Source organism: Oncorhynchus keta, chromosome 19 (genome assembly GCF_023373465.1).
Source record: "Oncorhynchus keta strain PuntledgeMale-10-30-2019 chromosome 19, Oket_V2, whole genome shotgun sequence".
Taxonomy (NCBI): Eukaryota; Metazoa; Chordata; class Actinopteri; order Salmoniformes; family Salmonidae; genus Oncorhynchus; species Oncorhynchus keta.
Genome location: NC_068439.1, coordinates 78,035,054 through 78,049,594, shown reverse-complemented (window position 1 = coordinate 78,049,594; position 14,541 = coordinate 78,035,054). Strand labels below are relative to the sequence as shown.

The 14,541-nt window shown below is 44.6% G+C and overlaps 1 protein-coding gene across 3 annotated transcripts in view; it reads right to left on the bottom strand.

The window, feature by feature from the left end:
• LOC118374826 (ryanodine receptor 3-like) overlaps positions 1-14,541 on the bottom strand; it is a 251,864-nt gene that overhangs the window by 36,698 nt on the left and 200,625 nt on the right. For all 3 annotated transcript variants that reach the window (XM_052471367.1, XM_052471368.1, XM_052471369.1), the window contains 13 exons: positions 13,675-13,873; positions 13,210-13,304; positions 12,407-12,552; positions 11,896-11,983; positions 11,674-11,766; positions 10,446-10,613; positions 10,120-10,179; positions 8,448-8,582; positions 7,305-7,417; positions 4,883-4,979; positions 2,496-2,608; positions 2,283-2,334; positions 1,978-2,037 (listed from right to left, as the gene is read on the bottom strand). In XM_052471367.1, coding sequence (XP_052327327.1) covers positions 1,978-2,037; positions 2,283-2,334; positions 2,496-2,608; positions 4,883-4,979; positions 7,305-7,417; positions 8,448-8,582; positions 10,120-10,179; positions 10,446-10,613; positions 11,674-11,766; positions 11,896-11,983; positions 12,407-12,552; positions 13,210-13,304; positions 13,675-13,873 — 1,419 coding nt within the window. The remainder of the gene's footprint in view (positions 1-1,977; positions 2,038-2,282; positions 2,335-2,495; positions 2,609-4,882; positions 4,980-7,304; positions 7,418-8,447; positions 8,583-10,119; positions 10,180-10,445; positions 10,614-11,673; positions 11,767-11,895; positions 11,984-12,406; positions 12,553-13,209; positions 13,305-13,674; positions 13,874-14,541) is intronic.

Below are 14,541 nucleotides of genomic sequence, written 5' to 3'. Positions count from 1 at the left end.
TCTATCTCTGCTGGTCACCCTCAGCCCATCCCATCTATCTCTGCTGGTCACCCTCAGCCCATCCCATCTATCTCTGCTGGTCACCCTCAGCCCATCCCATCTATCTCTGCTGGTCACCCTCAGCCCATCCCATCTATCTCTCCTGGCCACCCTCTTCGGATTTCTACGCAACATTGCTTGCTGTTTGTGGTTTTAGGCTGGGTTTCTGTACAGCACTTTGAGATATCAGCTGATGTACGAAGGGCTATATAAATAAAATTTGATTGATATACAAATCTTTCAACTATGCTGTGATGTTTAATGTACAATTTCAGTCTATCTTATGAAAGAGACCTTGCATTACTGTAGAGACGGCTTCACTACAGTACAAATGTATCCCGTGCCATATGTTATTATTCCCCAATGTCCCTATTCTGATATCTTCCCCTTGGTTGTTGTAAACATATACATGTAGACAAAGACATAGAATAGATAGACAAATATCCACTTCATAGTGTTCAGATATTTTTTACAGTTCCCATACTTTCTTTTTTTCGTAACCTGAAGTCCCTGTATAATTTAGTACAGCCATGGTGTTATGGAACGGTTTCAGAATAGCTGTCCATCTATAAAGAGTTTGCCCACAATGAGAAAGGCACGCTTACCATTCTCCCTTTGTTGTCTTTGTACCGGATACAGTCTCTTGCGACGTTCGTTTATCTCCCGTGGAAATGAGTCCCTTTAACCTCCATTCCCCTGCTTCTGATCAGCTCCTGTTGTTGGTAGTGTTCAAATGTTGATTGGTCGGGGACCCTTGGTTTTGTTGCTCCGAGCTCCAAGTCTGTACCCGGTGGAAAGCTACTTTGTTTACAGTCTAGAGGAAGTTTCAAGGCGGATTGCATGACTTCTCTGATCGCGCTCTCTGGACTATTGGATGCGTCCTCAGGAATCCCAGAAAATATGAGATTTTCACGCATGCTACGACTTTGTATGTCTAGTAGCGACTTTTTCATCACCCTGTTTTCCCTGAGTAGACAATCCATGTTGGAATCGTGGATTTTTCCCTTGGCTCTTAGTGCCTTGTTTTCTCCTTGGAGCGTGAGAATGTCACTCTGGCTAAACTCCCAACGCCCCCAGTCTGCATGGATTCCAGCCACTAGCCTCTACTTCAACGGTAAGTAAATCGTCTGTGTCTGTAGATTAATCTTTCTTTTTTTTGTCGGGTTAGAGTTATTTTTTGAGGTAGCTGGATCTTTCCATGACGGAGTATGTTGTTCCTCCATAGCGTAAAGCTGTTGGTACTCGTCGATTTCCCTCAGGATCTCCTTAGTATCCAGGTTGTCTCTTTACTGCTAGTTGTTTAGAAACGTTTTTAACAATGCGTCTGTCCCATGACGGCGACCGGTGTTTCCGTCGTACAGCCACCAAGCACTGTTGATTTTTCCCAGCCAAACTAAAAAGTTAGCTAGCTACTAAGAAACCGTCCAGTACACTTTTAAAACAACAAACTTTCCAAAAAAACAAACCCGAGTTCTCCTTCGTTCCGCGTTCAACGAGAAGTGACCTGTAAGGTAGGCTAGGCCTAAGATGTACTGTTATGGAGGGTAGGCGAGCCTCTCGTGTGAGGATTTGTGTTTACATGGCTGAAGTTTCGGTGAGCATGTCTACAGTGACGATGCTTGTCTTTGTTAGGCGACACAGTAAAGTTGTATTGAGGAGTCAGATATCTATCCAGCCTATAGCTTGGTGACCAAATACTTATTTTCCACCATAATTTGCAAATAAATTCATTAAAAATCATAGTTGAAGTGTACCTATGATGAAAATTACAGCCCTCTCTCATCTTCTTAAGTGGGAGAACGTGCACAATTGGTGGCTGACTAAATACTTTTTTTGCCCCACTGTATCTATCCAGCCTATAGCCACAGGCTATTAAAGGTATCTAAGGCTTTAAGCCTGGTGGTCAGTGAAGCGGAATAAAGGCAGACAGATTCAAACCTCAAATGTCTTCTCTTTCCCCTCTTCCTCCTCTTCCTCCTCTTCATCCTCTGCACAACTCTGAGGAGATAAAGGAGGACATGTTGAGAGTTATGACAATGGTCTATTAATTAACTGTATATAAACCCAGTCAGGTTATGAAACCATTTGTTTACATAGGCAGCCCAAAGATGATATTTTGCCACCAATTTGCCTTTTGACCAATCAGATCAGATCTTTTGCCAATAATTGGGCAAAAGATCAGAATTGGGCTGCCAATATAAACGCAGCCAAAGTGTGCTCAAATTCTCAGTTGCGTACAGTACCTTTGCCATCATGTCTGCATATGCAATATACAGCGGATCTTCTTCCAGGAAACTGGAGAGAATAACACATTATCCAATCATTATCATGTCTTGTATCAGGTCAGTAGAGATAAATAACACAAATAAGTTAATATCACGCAATTATTATCTATTTAAGTTAGATCGGTCGGATAAAACACTTGTTCACTAGGTTGATTAATTGATCTCTCCTACCTTCTCTCTGTCAGGGCGTTGTGGCTGAAGTGAAGGATAAGCTGATGAAGAGGGTCTGGTTTAATCTCAACCTCCTCCTCTTCCTCCTCCTCCACAATCTTCATCGGGGTTTTCTACACAGACGACCCACAAGAGACAGAGGTTATCTCTGTTCTTAACCTGGCCTTTCCACTAGAGACTACACCCTGCTGGCTAAAGACAGGGGTTATCTCTGTTCCTAACCTGGCCTTTCCACTAGAGACTACACCCTGCTGACTAAAGACAGGGGTTATCTCTGTTCCTAACCTGGCCTTTCCACTAGAGACTACACCCTGCTGGCTAAAGAAAGGGGTTATCTCTGTTCTTAACCTGGCCTTTCCACTAGAGACTACACCCTGCTGGCTAAAGACAGGGGTTATCTCTGTTCTTAACCTGGCCTTTCCACTAGAGACTACACCCTGCTGACTAAAGACAGGGGTTATCTCTGTTCTGAACCTGGCCTTTCCACTAGAGACTACACCCTGCTGGCTAAAGACAGGGGTTATCTCTGTTCCTAACCTGGCCTTTCCACTAGAGACTACACCCTGCTGGCTAAAGACAGGGGTTATCTCTGTTCCTAACCTGGCCTTTCCACTAGAGACTACACCCTGCTGACTAAAGACAGGGGTTATCTCTGTTCTGAACCTGGCCTTTCCACTAGAGACTACACACTGCTGTCTAAATACAGGGGTTAACTCTGTTCTTAACCTGGCCTTTCCACTAGAGACTACACCCTGCTGGCTAAAGACAGGGGTTATCTCTGTTCCTAACATGGCCTTTCCACTAGAGACTACACCCTGCTGGCTAAAGACAGGGGTTATCTCTGTTCTGAACCTGGCCTTTCCACTAGAGACTACACCCTGCTGGCTAAAGACAGGGGTTATCTCTGTTCCTAACATGGCCTTTCCACTAGAGACTACACCCTGCTGGCTAAAGACAGGGGTTATCTCTGTTCTTCACCTGGCCTTTCCACTAGAGACTACACCCTGCTGGCTAATCTTGTCCACCAGCCGGCTCTCTGTGAGTCGAACCTTCTGGATTAACAGCACCTCAGAACGGGACTTGACTGGAAGTCTATGGCAGGAGAGGATGAAACAACCGCTGGTTTTAATTGGCTGATCTCTCAGTCCGCCCCCTCGCCTCTACATTGTCGACTTCAAAACGCGAGCAGCACAAGGGATTTAAACAAGCAAGTGAGTTCGTAAAATCTGAAAGTACGCACCTTAGAAATAGTTTTCAACATATAAACATTATAAGCCCAAACTCAGAATCAATTGTGCTGCCCGATGTGATAGAAGATTGATTTCAATTGGGGATTTATTATAATGGAGCTGTAGCAGGCTTGCTCCCTCTCCTGCCTCCATTTTAACCACACCCCTTTCAAGTCCCACTTTGCTGCACAGTGTTACCAGGGAGTGGGGGGGGGTGCATTGTCAGGGGAATTGACCAGGGTATTGTTTAGTAGGGGCACACCGTAGCAAAACATTTACGACAGAAAAAACAAAAAAGCTGCGTTATTATTGGTTCAGGGAGTTGCTCACTGTTTCACTCTGTTTCAAAACGTTGTTTCCCTACTGAACAGGACCCAGCAGTGAAAACGCATGCAGACAACTATGGTCCAACAGATGCAGCACAAATAAATACAGTGTGTGGACGACGATGACGATGATGATGATGATGAATGTGTTACGTCGTCGTCTAACTCTTGTACATTCTTCCTCTGACGTGTTTTATGACATGTTGCAGTACTGTGTAAACATGTTTACTTCCTTGGAAATGAATTTCAACACCCGTCACCATACTGTATGAATCCAGACGGAGATGTGCGCGGAGCATGCCACCGAAGACGTCACTTCACACGCCACTTGACCACTTCACTACAGACTTACAGTTAAAGTAGAGACCGGACTGTACAACATCTAGCTGGTTCAACGTCGGACATCAAACAACTAACACCTATTGAGGGCTGTAGCCGCCCCTCTTACCACAGCAGTAGTAGTGGTGACATAGCCCATGCCATAGCCTGTTTTTCTAGCCACGTGCTTTGCTGCGGAGACGGAGCCATTGCTGCCACTGAGTCTCCTGAGGTTGAGCCTGTCATGCCTGTCAAGGCTCTGCCGGTAGCGAGCCACAAAGCTAGAGAGAGCGCGGGGCCCTCGGGAACGTCTGGGGGCCCAAGGCGAGGTCCCCAGACCCAGGCGGACCGGGAAGCGATCCCGATCCCGAAGCTCGACGGCGGGCATCGTGCTCAAGAGGCAGTCGGCGGAGAGGGCTGGTAGGGGTGCGGTGCCAACACAGGGCACAGGGGGCAAGGCTGAGGCTAGGGCTGAGGTGGTGGTAGACACCACCGCAACATGCCCAGTACTTACTGCCAGGTCCTGCACTAGCTTCTCCTCAAAGGAGTACTCCTCTGTCTCTATCCATAGTCTCACATAGCCCAACACGAAGAGGTTAATAGAACGATGCCTGGGGAAGGAGGGATGAGAGGAGGAGAAGGAGAGGAGAATGAGGTTAAGGTGTGTCCAAGTAAGTTTAGGAAAGGGGGAGGCGGAAGGAGGGAGAGATGTGAGGGTGAAACAGGGAGGAAGAGCATTCCAGGGTGGTGATTGGTCGATGTGGTAGCCACTGGCCCTTCTGACTGGTCAACCTTGATGGCTTGATTAGCATACAGAAACTGTCTGAGGATGTGGTTAAAATTAAATCTAAAAACACTGAACACTGTATTCAAATATTATTTCAGTTAATAAATGATACCTAAAGCTCCAAAAATACAGTCATTATGTTACTTAAATCACATGAGAAAAAAACATTCCATGATTCTAAGACAAAATGAGAATGATGATCTTTATGTAAACAAGCAAAATGCTTCCTGGATTGCTCATTGATTGACCACTGATTGGCTGTAAGTTGAGGCTGACCAATCAGAATCAACAGTGCAGTAAACTGGAGGTAGGTTGTGGTAGGTGCAGTAGGTAGGTGGTGTTGACTGTTGGCTCAGTCCATAGCCTGGAGAATAAGATGGAGGAGGGGAGAGAGGTGAAGCATTCGACCTAGCCTGGGTGCCAGTCTGTTTGGCATGACAATTCCATGAGGAGTTGTCAAGAGAGCAGAAACAGACTGACACTCCGGCTAGCATTAAGCCAGGAGTCTCACATTACCGTTAGCATGGAGAACAGGTGGTCAAAATTAGAGTCAGCAAACGCCTTTTCCAGCCAAACGTACCGATAGCCATTCAGGAAGTAATTGTTATTTTTGTATCTGAGGGAAAGGTATTGTAGGTGGTATAACAGAGAGAAATAACAAAAAGGAAGAACAAGGTTAGGGAGGTAGAGATAGAGAGCGAGTGAGAGAGCGGAAGCGAGAGAGCGAAAGAGAGAGAGAGAGGGGAAGCGAGAGAGAGAGAGAGAGAAAGAGAAAGAGAAAGAGAAAGAGACAGAGACAGAGACAGAGACAGAGACAGAGACAGAGACAGAGACACAGACAGACAGACAGACAGACAGACAGACAGACAGACAGACAGACAGACAGACAGACAGACAGACAGACAGACAGAGAGAGAGAGAGAGAGAGACAGAGAGAGACAGAGAGAGAGACAGAGACAGAGAGAGAGACAGAGAGAGAGAGAGACAGGGAGAGAGAGAGACAGGGAGAGAGAGAGAGAGACAGGGAGAGAGAGAGAGATAGACAGCGAGACAGGGAGGGAGAAAGAGAGAGAGAGAGAGAGAGAGAGAGAGAGAGAGAGAGAGAGAGAGACAGGGAGAGAGAGAGAGAGAGAGAGAGAGACAGAGAGACAGGGAGAGAGAGAGAGAGAGAGAGAGAGAGAGAGAGACAGACAGAGAGACAGGGAGAGAGAGAGAGAGAGAGAGAGAGAGAGAGAGAGACAGAGAGACAGGGAGAGAGAGAGAGAGAGAGACAGAGAGACAGGGAGAGAGACAGAGAGAGAGAGAGAGAGACAGAGAGACAGGGAGAGAGAGAGAGAGAGACAGAGAGACAGGGAGAGAGAGAGAGACAGAGAGACAGAGAGACAGGGGAGAGAGAGAGAGAGAGAGAGAGAGACAGAGAGACAGGGAGAGAGAGAGAGAGAGACAGAGAGACAGGGAGAGAGAGAGAGAGAGACAGAGAGAGAGAGAGAGAGACAGGGAGAGAGAGTGTGGATACACTAGTAATAGCATGTCACCAACTTCACTGAGAGATAACAAGAGATACAGGACCCGAACATCACATTTGATTTGATGGAGACAATAGCACCATGAAGAACGACTGAGGACTTTTTTTCTGGGTTAGTTGTTGACACGGTTGTACAGTTGGCTAAAGACAAACTCACATTCATCTACGTATCTTCAAATCAAATTGGATTGGTCACATACACATATTATTGAGGGTCTAGCAAAATGCCTGTGTTCCTAGCTCCAACAGTGCAGTAGTATCTAACAATTCACAACAATACACAGAAATTTCAAAGTAAAAGAATGGAATAAAAAAATATATAAATATTAGATTGAGCAATGTCGGAGTGACATTGACTAAAATACAGTAGAATAGAATACAGTATATACATATGAGATGAGTAAAGCAGTATGTAAACATGATGAAAGTGACTAGTGTTCCATTATTAAAGTGACCAGTGATTGCATGTCTATGTATATAGGGCAGCAGCCTCTAAGGTGCAGGGTTGGGTAACTGGGTGGTAGGCCAGTGATCTTATTTCATTGACATAGACAACACCCCACTTCATCAGTGTACCTCTAATTGTCCTGAGTAGTATGTAAGTGGGATAGAGGCCTGTCTTACCTGGGGAGGTTGTAGAGAGGAGCCATACGGAAGCAGGCCACCACGGCACGCTTACGCTGTTTGGACAGCAGCTTCTGAAACACACACTTCTTCAACCTCAGAGGCTGCTCCACCTAGTGGACAAAACATTACGTCTTATGGGAATACATCACACGTTTGCTTCTGTGGATGGATATTCCTCGTGACAAATCTTAGGTACGTTTCGGTGTCCCTCAAGGCTTACAGTAGGTCTCATTCTGTATGGTGATGTTGCTCAGAAACACAGTGTCACAGCTGTACATTTCATTGAAACACGATGAAGCTTCACAATCTGTCTGCAATGTGCACTTTGATTGTTATAATTACTAAATCGTTATTATGTACTTTATGGATTTGTAAAATAGGGCAACCTTGTAAAAGAGACATTCGTCTCAATGGGACCCCAAATAAATAAAGGTTCATGAGGACTTTATAGAGTGAACACCTGTCTGTTGACTATAGTTTACCTGTCTGTTGACTATAGTTTACCTGTCTGTTGACTATAGTTTACCTGTCTGTTGACTATAGTTTACCCGTCTGTTGACTATAGTTTACCCGTCTGTTGACTATAGTTTACCTGTCTGTTGTTTACCTGTCTGTTGTTTACCTGTCTGTTGACTATAGTTTACCTGTCTGTTGACTATAGTTTACCTGTCTGTTGTTTACCTGTCTGTTGTTTACCTGTCTGTTGTTTACCTGTGCCTGTTGACTATAGTTTACCTGTCTGTTGACCATAGTTTACCTGTCTGTTGTTTACCTGTCTGTTGACTATAGTTTACCTGTCTGTTGTTTACCTGTCTGTTGACTATAGTTTACCTGTCTGTTGACTATAGTTTACCTGTCTGTTGTTTACCTGTCTGTTGACTATAGTTTACCTGTCTGTTGTTTACCTGTCTGTTGACTATAGTTTACCGGTCTGTTGTTTACCTGTCTGTTGACTATAGTTTACCTGTCTGTTGACTATAGTTTACCTGTCTGTTGACTATAGTTTACCGGTCTGTTGACTATAGTTTACCTGTCTGTTGACTATAGTTTACCTGTCTGTTGACTATAGTTTACCTGTCTGTTGACTATAGTTTACCTGTCTGTTGACTATAGTTTACCTGTCTGTTGACTATAGTTTACCTGCTCCAGGTGGAAGACTGCAGCAGAGATGCTTTGTACTCTGTCCACAGTCTGTTCTGGGTCTGCATGTTCCTCACTCTCCACCACCACATCCTTATACAGGTTCATCTGCCACTGCACTGCCAGGTCATCGGACTTCAAACACAGAAACACACACACACACACACACACACTCAGTGTCTCACACACTGGCAGAGTTGAAGCACCAGGTGTTCAGTCCCAGCTAAATGGACTGTTGATTGATGCCAAATAGTAAATTGGCTGACTACTCAATCACATTAAATTTACCAGCAAAACGGTAATCAGCAAAAACATAAAATGTTTTTGATCAGATTAAACAACTTGTTTAACACTAAAACATAATTGGTACGTCACATGTAACACAGACACACACAGCTTTAAACATTAGACTCGTCAATAACTTGTTCATTTATAATGTGTAACCACTTAAACATAAGAATATCAGGTCGTGTTTGTTTTCCGCAAGGGAGGAAAGGTTGGTTTACTGTTGCTGTCATTCAAACTACAAGTGAAAAAATATATATATATATTGACGTTACAAACGCTGCTGTATCTGAATGTCCTGGTCTGTTGAATACACGTGGAGGAGTACATGCCGAGGTTATTACACACCGGGGCACAGAGTAATGACCAGGAGACTGCACAGAGTAATGACCAGGAGACTGCACAGAGTAATGACCAGGAGACTGCACAGAGTAATGGACCAGGAGACTGCACAGAGTAATGACCAGGAGACTGCACAGAGTAATGACCAGGAGACTGCACAGAGTAATGACCAGGAGACTGCACAGAGTAATGACCAGGAGACTGCACAGAGTAATGGACCAGTAGACTGCACAGAGTAATGGACCAGTAGACAGCACAGAGTAATGAACAGTAGACTGCACAGAGTAATGGACCAGTAGACTGCACAGAGTAATGGACCAGTAGACTGCACAGAGTAATGACCAGGAGACTGCACAGAGTAATGACCAGTAGACTGCACAGAGTAATGACCAGTAGACTGCACAGAGTAATGAACAGTAGACTGCACAGAGTAATGACCAGTAGACTGCACAGAGTAATGACCAGGAGACTGCACAGAGTAATGACCAGTAGACTGCACAGAGTAATGAACAGTAGACTGCACAGAGTAATGACCAGGAGACTGCACAGAGTAATGAACAGTAGACTGCACAGAGTAATGGACCAGTAGACTGCACAGAGTAATGACCAGTAGACTGCACAGAGTAATGACCAGTAGACTGCACAGAGTAATGACCAGTAGACTGCACAGAGTAATGACCAGTAGACTGCACAGAGTAATGACCAGTAGACTGCACAGAGTAATGACCAGGAGACTGCACAGAGTAATGAACAGTAGACTGCACAGAGTAATGACCAGGAGACTGCACAGAGTAATGAACAGTAGACTGCACAGAGTAATGACCAGGAGACTGCACAGAGTAATGACCAGGAGACTGCACAGAGTAATGACCAGTAGACTGCACAGAGTAATGAACAGTAGACTGCACAGAGTAATGACCAGGAGACTGCACAGAGTAATGACCAGTAGACTGCACAGAGTAATGACCAGGAGATACAAAGGAACACATGGATGTTCACTGTGCAGAACAACATCGTTTGACATCACCCCCCCTATCCAGGATACCTTGTCCTGAAGATGAAGGTTCTCACGCAAGTGATCCTTCACCTCATCGTCGGTGTCTTTCTGTCGGAGGGAAACAGAATGGAAAGGACACTCAGTGGCTGGGGATAAGCCTGTAGTGTGATCACACATCAATACGCTACTTCACATGATCGTTGAAGACTTTAGGGATATGATAGTACTGTATCGCATCTTGGCCAATGAGATGAGCTCCTGGGCTCCAGGGTTAGAGGGGTAAGGTAGTATAACTCACCAGACTGTATCGCATCTTGGCCAATGAGATGAGCTCCTGGGCTCCAGGGTTAGAGGGGTAAGGTAGTATAACTCACCAGACTGTATCTTATCTTGGCCAATGAGATGAGCTCCTGGTCTCCTGGGGTGCACATGTTGAGTCCGATGGGCAGCATCTTCTTCAGTGCGGCTACGATCATAGAGGTCTGGACAGAGTATAACTCTCCACGCCGCTTCTTGTGCTTCCTATCCTGGTCACCACCTGACTGTGGAGAGACAGACAGGAAGAGAGAGAGAGACAGGGAGAGAGAGAGAGAGAGACAGAGAGAAAGAGATAGAAAGATACAGGGGGAGGACAGGGAGAGAGAGAGACAGGGAGAGAGAGACAGACAGGGAAAGAGAGAGACAGACAGGAAGAGAGAGAGAGACAGGGAGAGAGAGACAGACAGAGAGAAATAGATACAGGGGGAGGACAGGGAGAGAGAGAGACAGGGAGAGAGAGACAGACAGGGAAAGAGAGAGACAGACAGGGAGAGAGAGACAGAGAGAAAGAGATAGAAAGATACAGGGGGAGGACAGGGAGAGAGAGAGACAGGGAGAGAGAGACAGACAGGGAAAGAGAGAGACAGACAGGAAGAGAGAGAGAGACAGACAGGGAGAGAGAGACAGAGAGAAAGAGATAGAAAGATACAGGGGGAGGACAGGGAGAGAGAGAGACAGGGAGAGAGAGACAGACAGGGAAAAGAGAGACAGACAGGAAAGAGACAGGGGGAGAGACAGAGACAGACAGAGAGAAATAGATACAGGGGGAGGACAGGGAGAGAGAGAGACAGGGAGAGAGAGACAGACAGGGAAAGAGAGAGACAGACAGGGAGAGAGAGACAGAGAGAAAGAGATAGAAAGATACAGGGGGAGGACAGGGAGAGAGAGAGAGACAGGGAAAGAGAGAGACAGACAGGGAGAGGAGAGAGATAGAGAGAGAGAGAGACAGACAGAGAGACAGACAGACAGACAGAGAGACAGACAGACAGACAGACAGACAGACAGAGAAAGAGAGACAGACAGACAGACAGAGACAGGGAGAGAGACAGGGAGAGAGACAAGGAGAGAAAGAGACAGAGAGTGAGACAGACAGGGAGAGACAGCGAATTTATTTTAGAAAACTCTGGTAACATTTCCAAAATGATCAGGTTTTCCAGACTCATGAGGCAATAAGCAGGAATATACATAATCATCCAACCAGGATATCTGGAAAACCACAGGGAGCTTCTACGCAGGCCTTTCTTTACTCACTACTAGCTGAACGAACTCCTGCTCCGTCCTTACCTTGGACATCTTGGTTCTACTTTCTCCAGTCAGGAAAGACAGGTTGTTGATTTCATTCTGAACCACAAAGTTCTGCTCTTCCCTTTTGAAATTCTGTCGACGGGTCAGATAGGAAAGAAACAAGATTTTTAAATCTTCAAACAGGACTTCAGAACAAAAACAGAACAAAAATAACCGAAAATGAACTAAACATCTTTAGTATTCTAAAGTGAAAAATCTTACGTGTGATTTGCACCAGAGAATGAAGATCTCAGCCACCATGGTGAAGAGCTCGTTGGACTGAGCATCAGGCCTCTTCAACCATCTGGATCTGGTGGGAGTATGACAGACGTTTTCATGAGAAGTCGTCAAATATAACCATCTGTTGTGTTATGTAGCCTAGATAACAGGATAAGCATTGGAGAAATCTGCAGGTACCAATCCCAAATAAGAAATATTTGAACCATCTAATCTCACTATGATCTCCTGAAGTAAATCATTCCATAAAGGTATATGGTACTACCCTAAATGAAAATCAAATCAAATGTATTTGTCACATACACATGGTTAGCAGATGTTAATGTGAGTGTAGCGAAATGCCTGTGCTTCAGGCAACATTTAGACAAGGCCTGCAGATTTCCTAGAACCTAAACAACAGATGTGTGTGTTGGAAAGGCTGGCTGGGTTATACTTCCTGTTGTTATTTACGTAGCGGATGAGCATGAAACAGAAAAGGCTGGCTGGGTTATATTACCTGTTGTTGTCCACATAGCGGATGAGCATTGGGTAGAAGGCGTACAGGTCTCTACAGAGGACAGCAAACTCATCCAGGACTAGAAGCTCAGCTTCCTGAGTGTCTCCTTTAATGTCAGCCTTCAGCAGTTCCTCCTCTGCCACCACCTGGGGTTAGAACATAGTAATAACACCTTTATAACATAATAACACCTTTAAAACATAGTAATAACACCTTTATAACATATTAATAACAGTTATAACACCTTTAAAACATAGTAATAACACCTTTATAACATATTAATAACAGTTATAACACCTTTATAACATATTAATAACAGTTATAACCCCTATATAACATAGTAATAACATTTGACACCTTTATAACATAGTAATAACATTTGACACCTTTATAACATAGTAATAACAGTTATAACACCTTTATAACATATTAATAACAGTTATAACCCCTATATAACATAGTAATAACATTTGACACCTTTATAACATAGTAATAACATAAGCTCAGCTTCCTGGGCGTCACCTTTAACGCCTGCCTTCAGCAGCTCCTCTATCACCACTTGGTGTCAGGAATTATGAAATTACTAAAAAAGGGTTTCACTTTAAAGGCACTAGCCCTGCTGCACTGTCAAGTCGTACGTCATTGTCACGCCCAACAATGACATAGGAGTCAGGAAATCAGCGCAAACAGATCTGGGATTCAAGTCAGTTGTGTGCTTCATCCTTGTGAATGATCCATTGAAAATGTCAAATGAACAACTGGACAGCAGTTCAAAGAATATGTTTAAATTCCTCTCATCTCACCTTCACTGTCTTCTTCCTGAGTTTCTCGAGAGTGGGCAGGAAGTGACTCCTCAGTAGGTCCGCAGCAGCCTTGCAGATGATTGGCTGAGAGTAGACTGCAAACGATACAGAAGAAACCAAATCGTATTTTCGTCTCACTGAGGAGTTGTTACACTAGTGTAATTATCCTTGTCATAAAATGAGTTGTGGCTGGCAATGCTACACAGCACTTAGTATTTACCACTCATCATATTGCCCACCAAACTTGGCCAACTAGGTTCACACTCCTGCTAGGTTCAAACGTGGGTATCCTGTGTGCCATGAGACTGTATTAGCCCGCTGAGCTAAAGCCGAGAGCCTATTGACTCAGGGAGCTAACACAAGTCTTCAGGTCTAAGGCAAAGTTCCTCAACACGCGAGTGTGGTTCACCAAAACGTCCTCTGTTAAAACGTCAGCCCCGAGGTAATAATAACCCAGTATCCCACCTGCGATCCTCTTCATCCAGGGAGCGTCGTCGATGCCCAGGTTGTTGTTGAGGATCTTCAGGATGTTCCCCAGGATGATGCTGAGGTGGTTGGAGCACACGGTAGTACAGCAGGCGGTGTGTGGAGCAGAGTTCTCCGTTCCTCTCTCCCACCAGTAGGACAGGTAGTTACACAACATGGGCAGGATCACCTCAATCACCTGGAGGGAATGGGGGATGGGACGACACCATATTAAGTAATAGTCACAATATTAAGCAATATTACGATTATCAGGGTATTGAGCTATATCACCATCATTATGTATTATAAAAATGAATGTCGTCACGCCAGAGGTTCTGTTTAGTCGAGATGTTTCAGTTGATCAAGGCTCTAGCCGAGGGCTTCCCAAACATTTTCACTCAAGCCCACCCTTCCAGCATTGGGGAACATCCTGCACCCCCCTCCCTTCTCTTGCACAACAAATATTTATATAGGGACAAGCAGTGTTCATGACACAAACTGACACAAACCCTCTCTTGGCAAAGAGAACATTTTGCAGGTTTAAAGCGTATTACCTGCAATTCTATACATGTTGTCATGGGGGAGAGAAAATGTTGCCGTTTTAAAGCTTATTTTCTTGCAATTCTGTCTAATGTGTTTTCATGTGATATTTCAGTGACTTGAACATTACTACAAAAATGTATGGGCTAAAAGACCTAGCTAAAAAAAAACTGTTAGCTGACATGGGCTAGTTGATCTGGACATTACTGACAAATTATAAATAGCTGTCTGAGGTCTGTAATGACTGACAAGACGTGATGATGAACTACCTCATTTACAAATTGCACCTTGTACATTCCACTATTCCAACTTTCAAGAGTAAGTTTA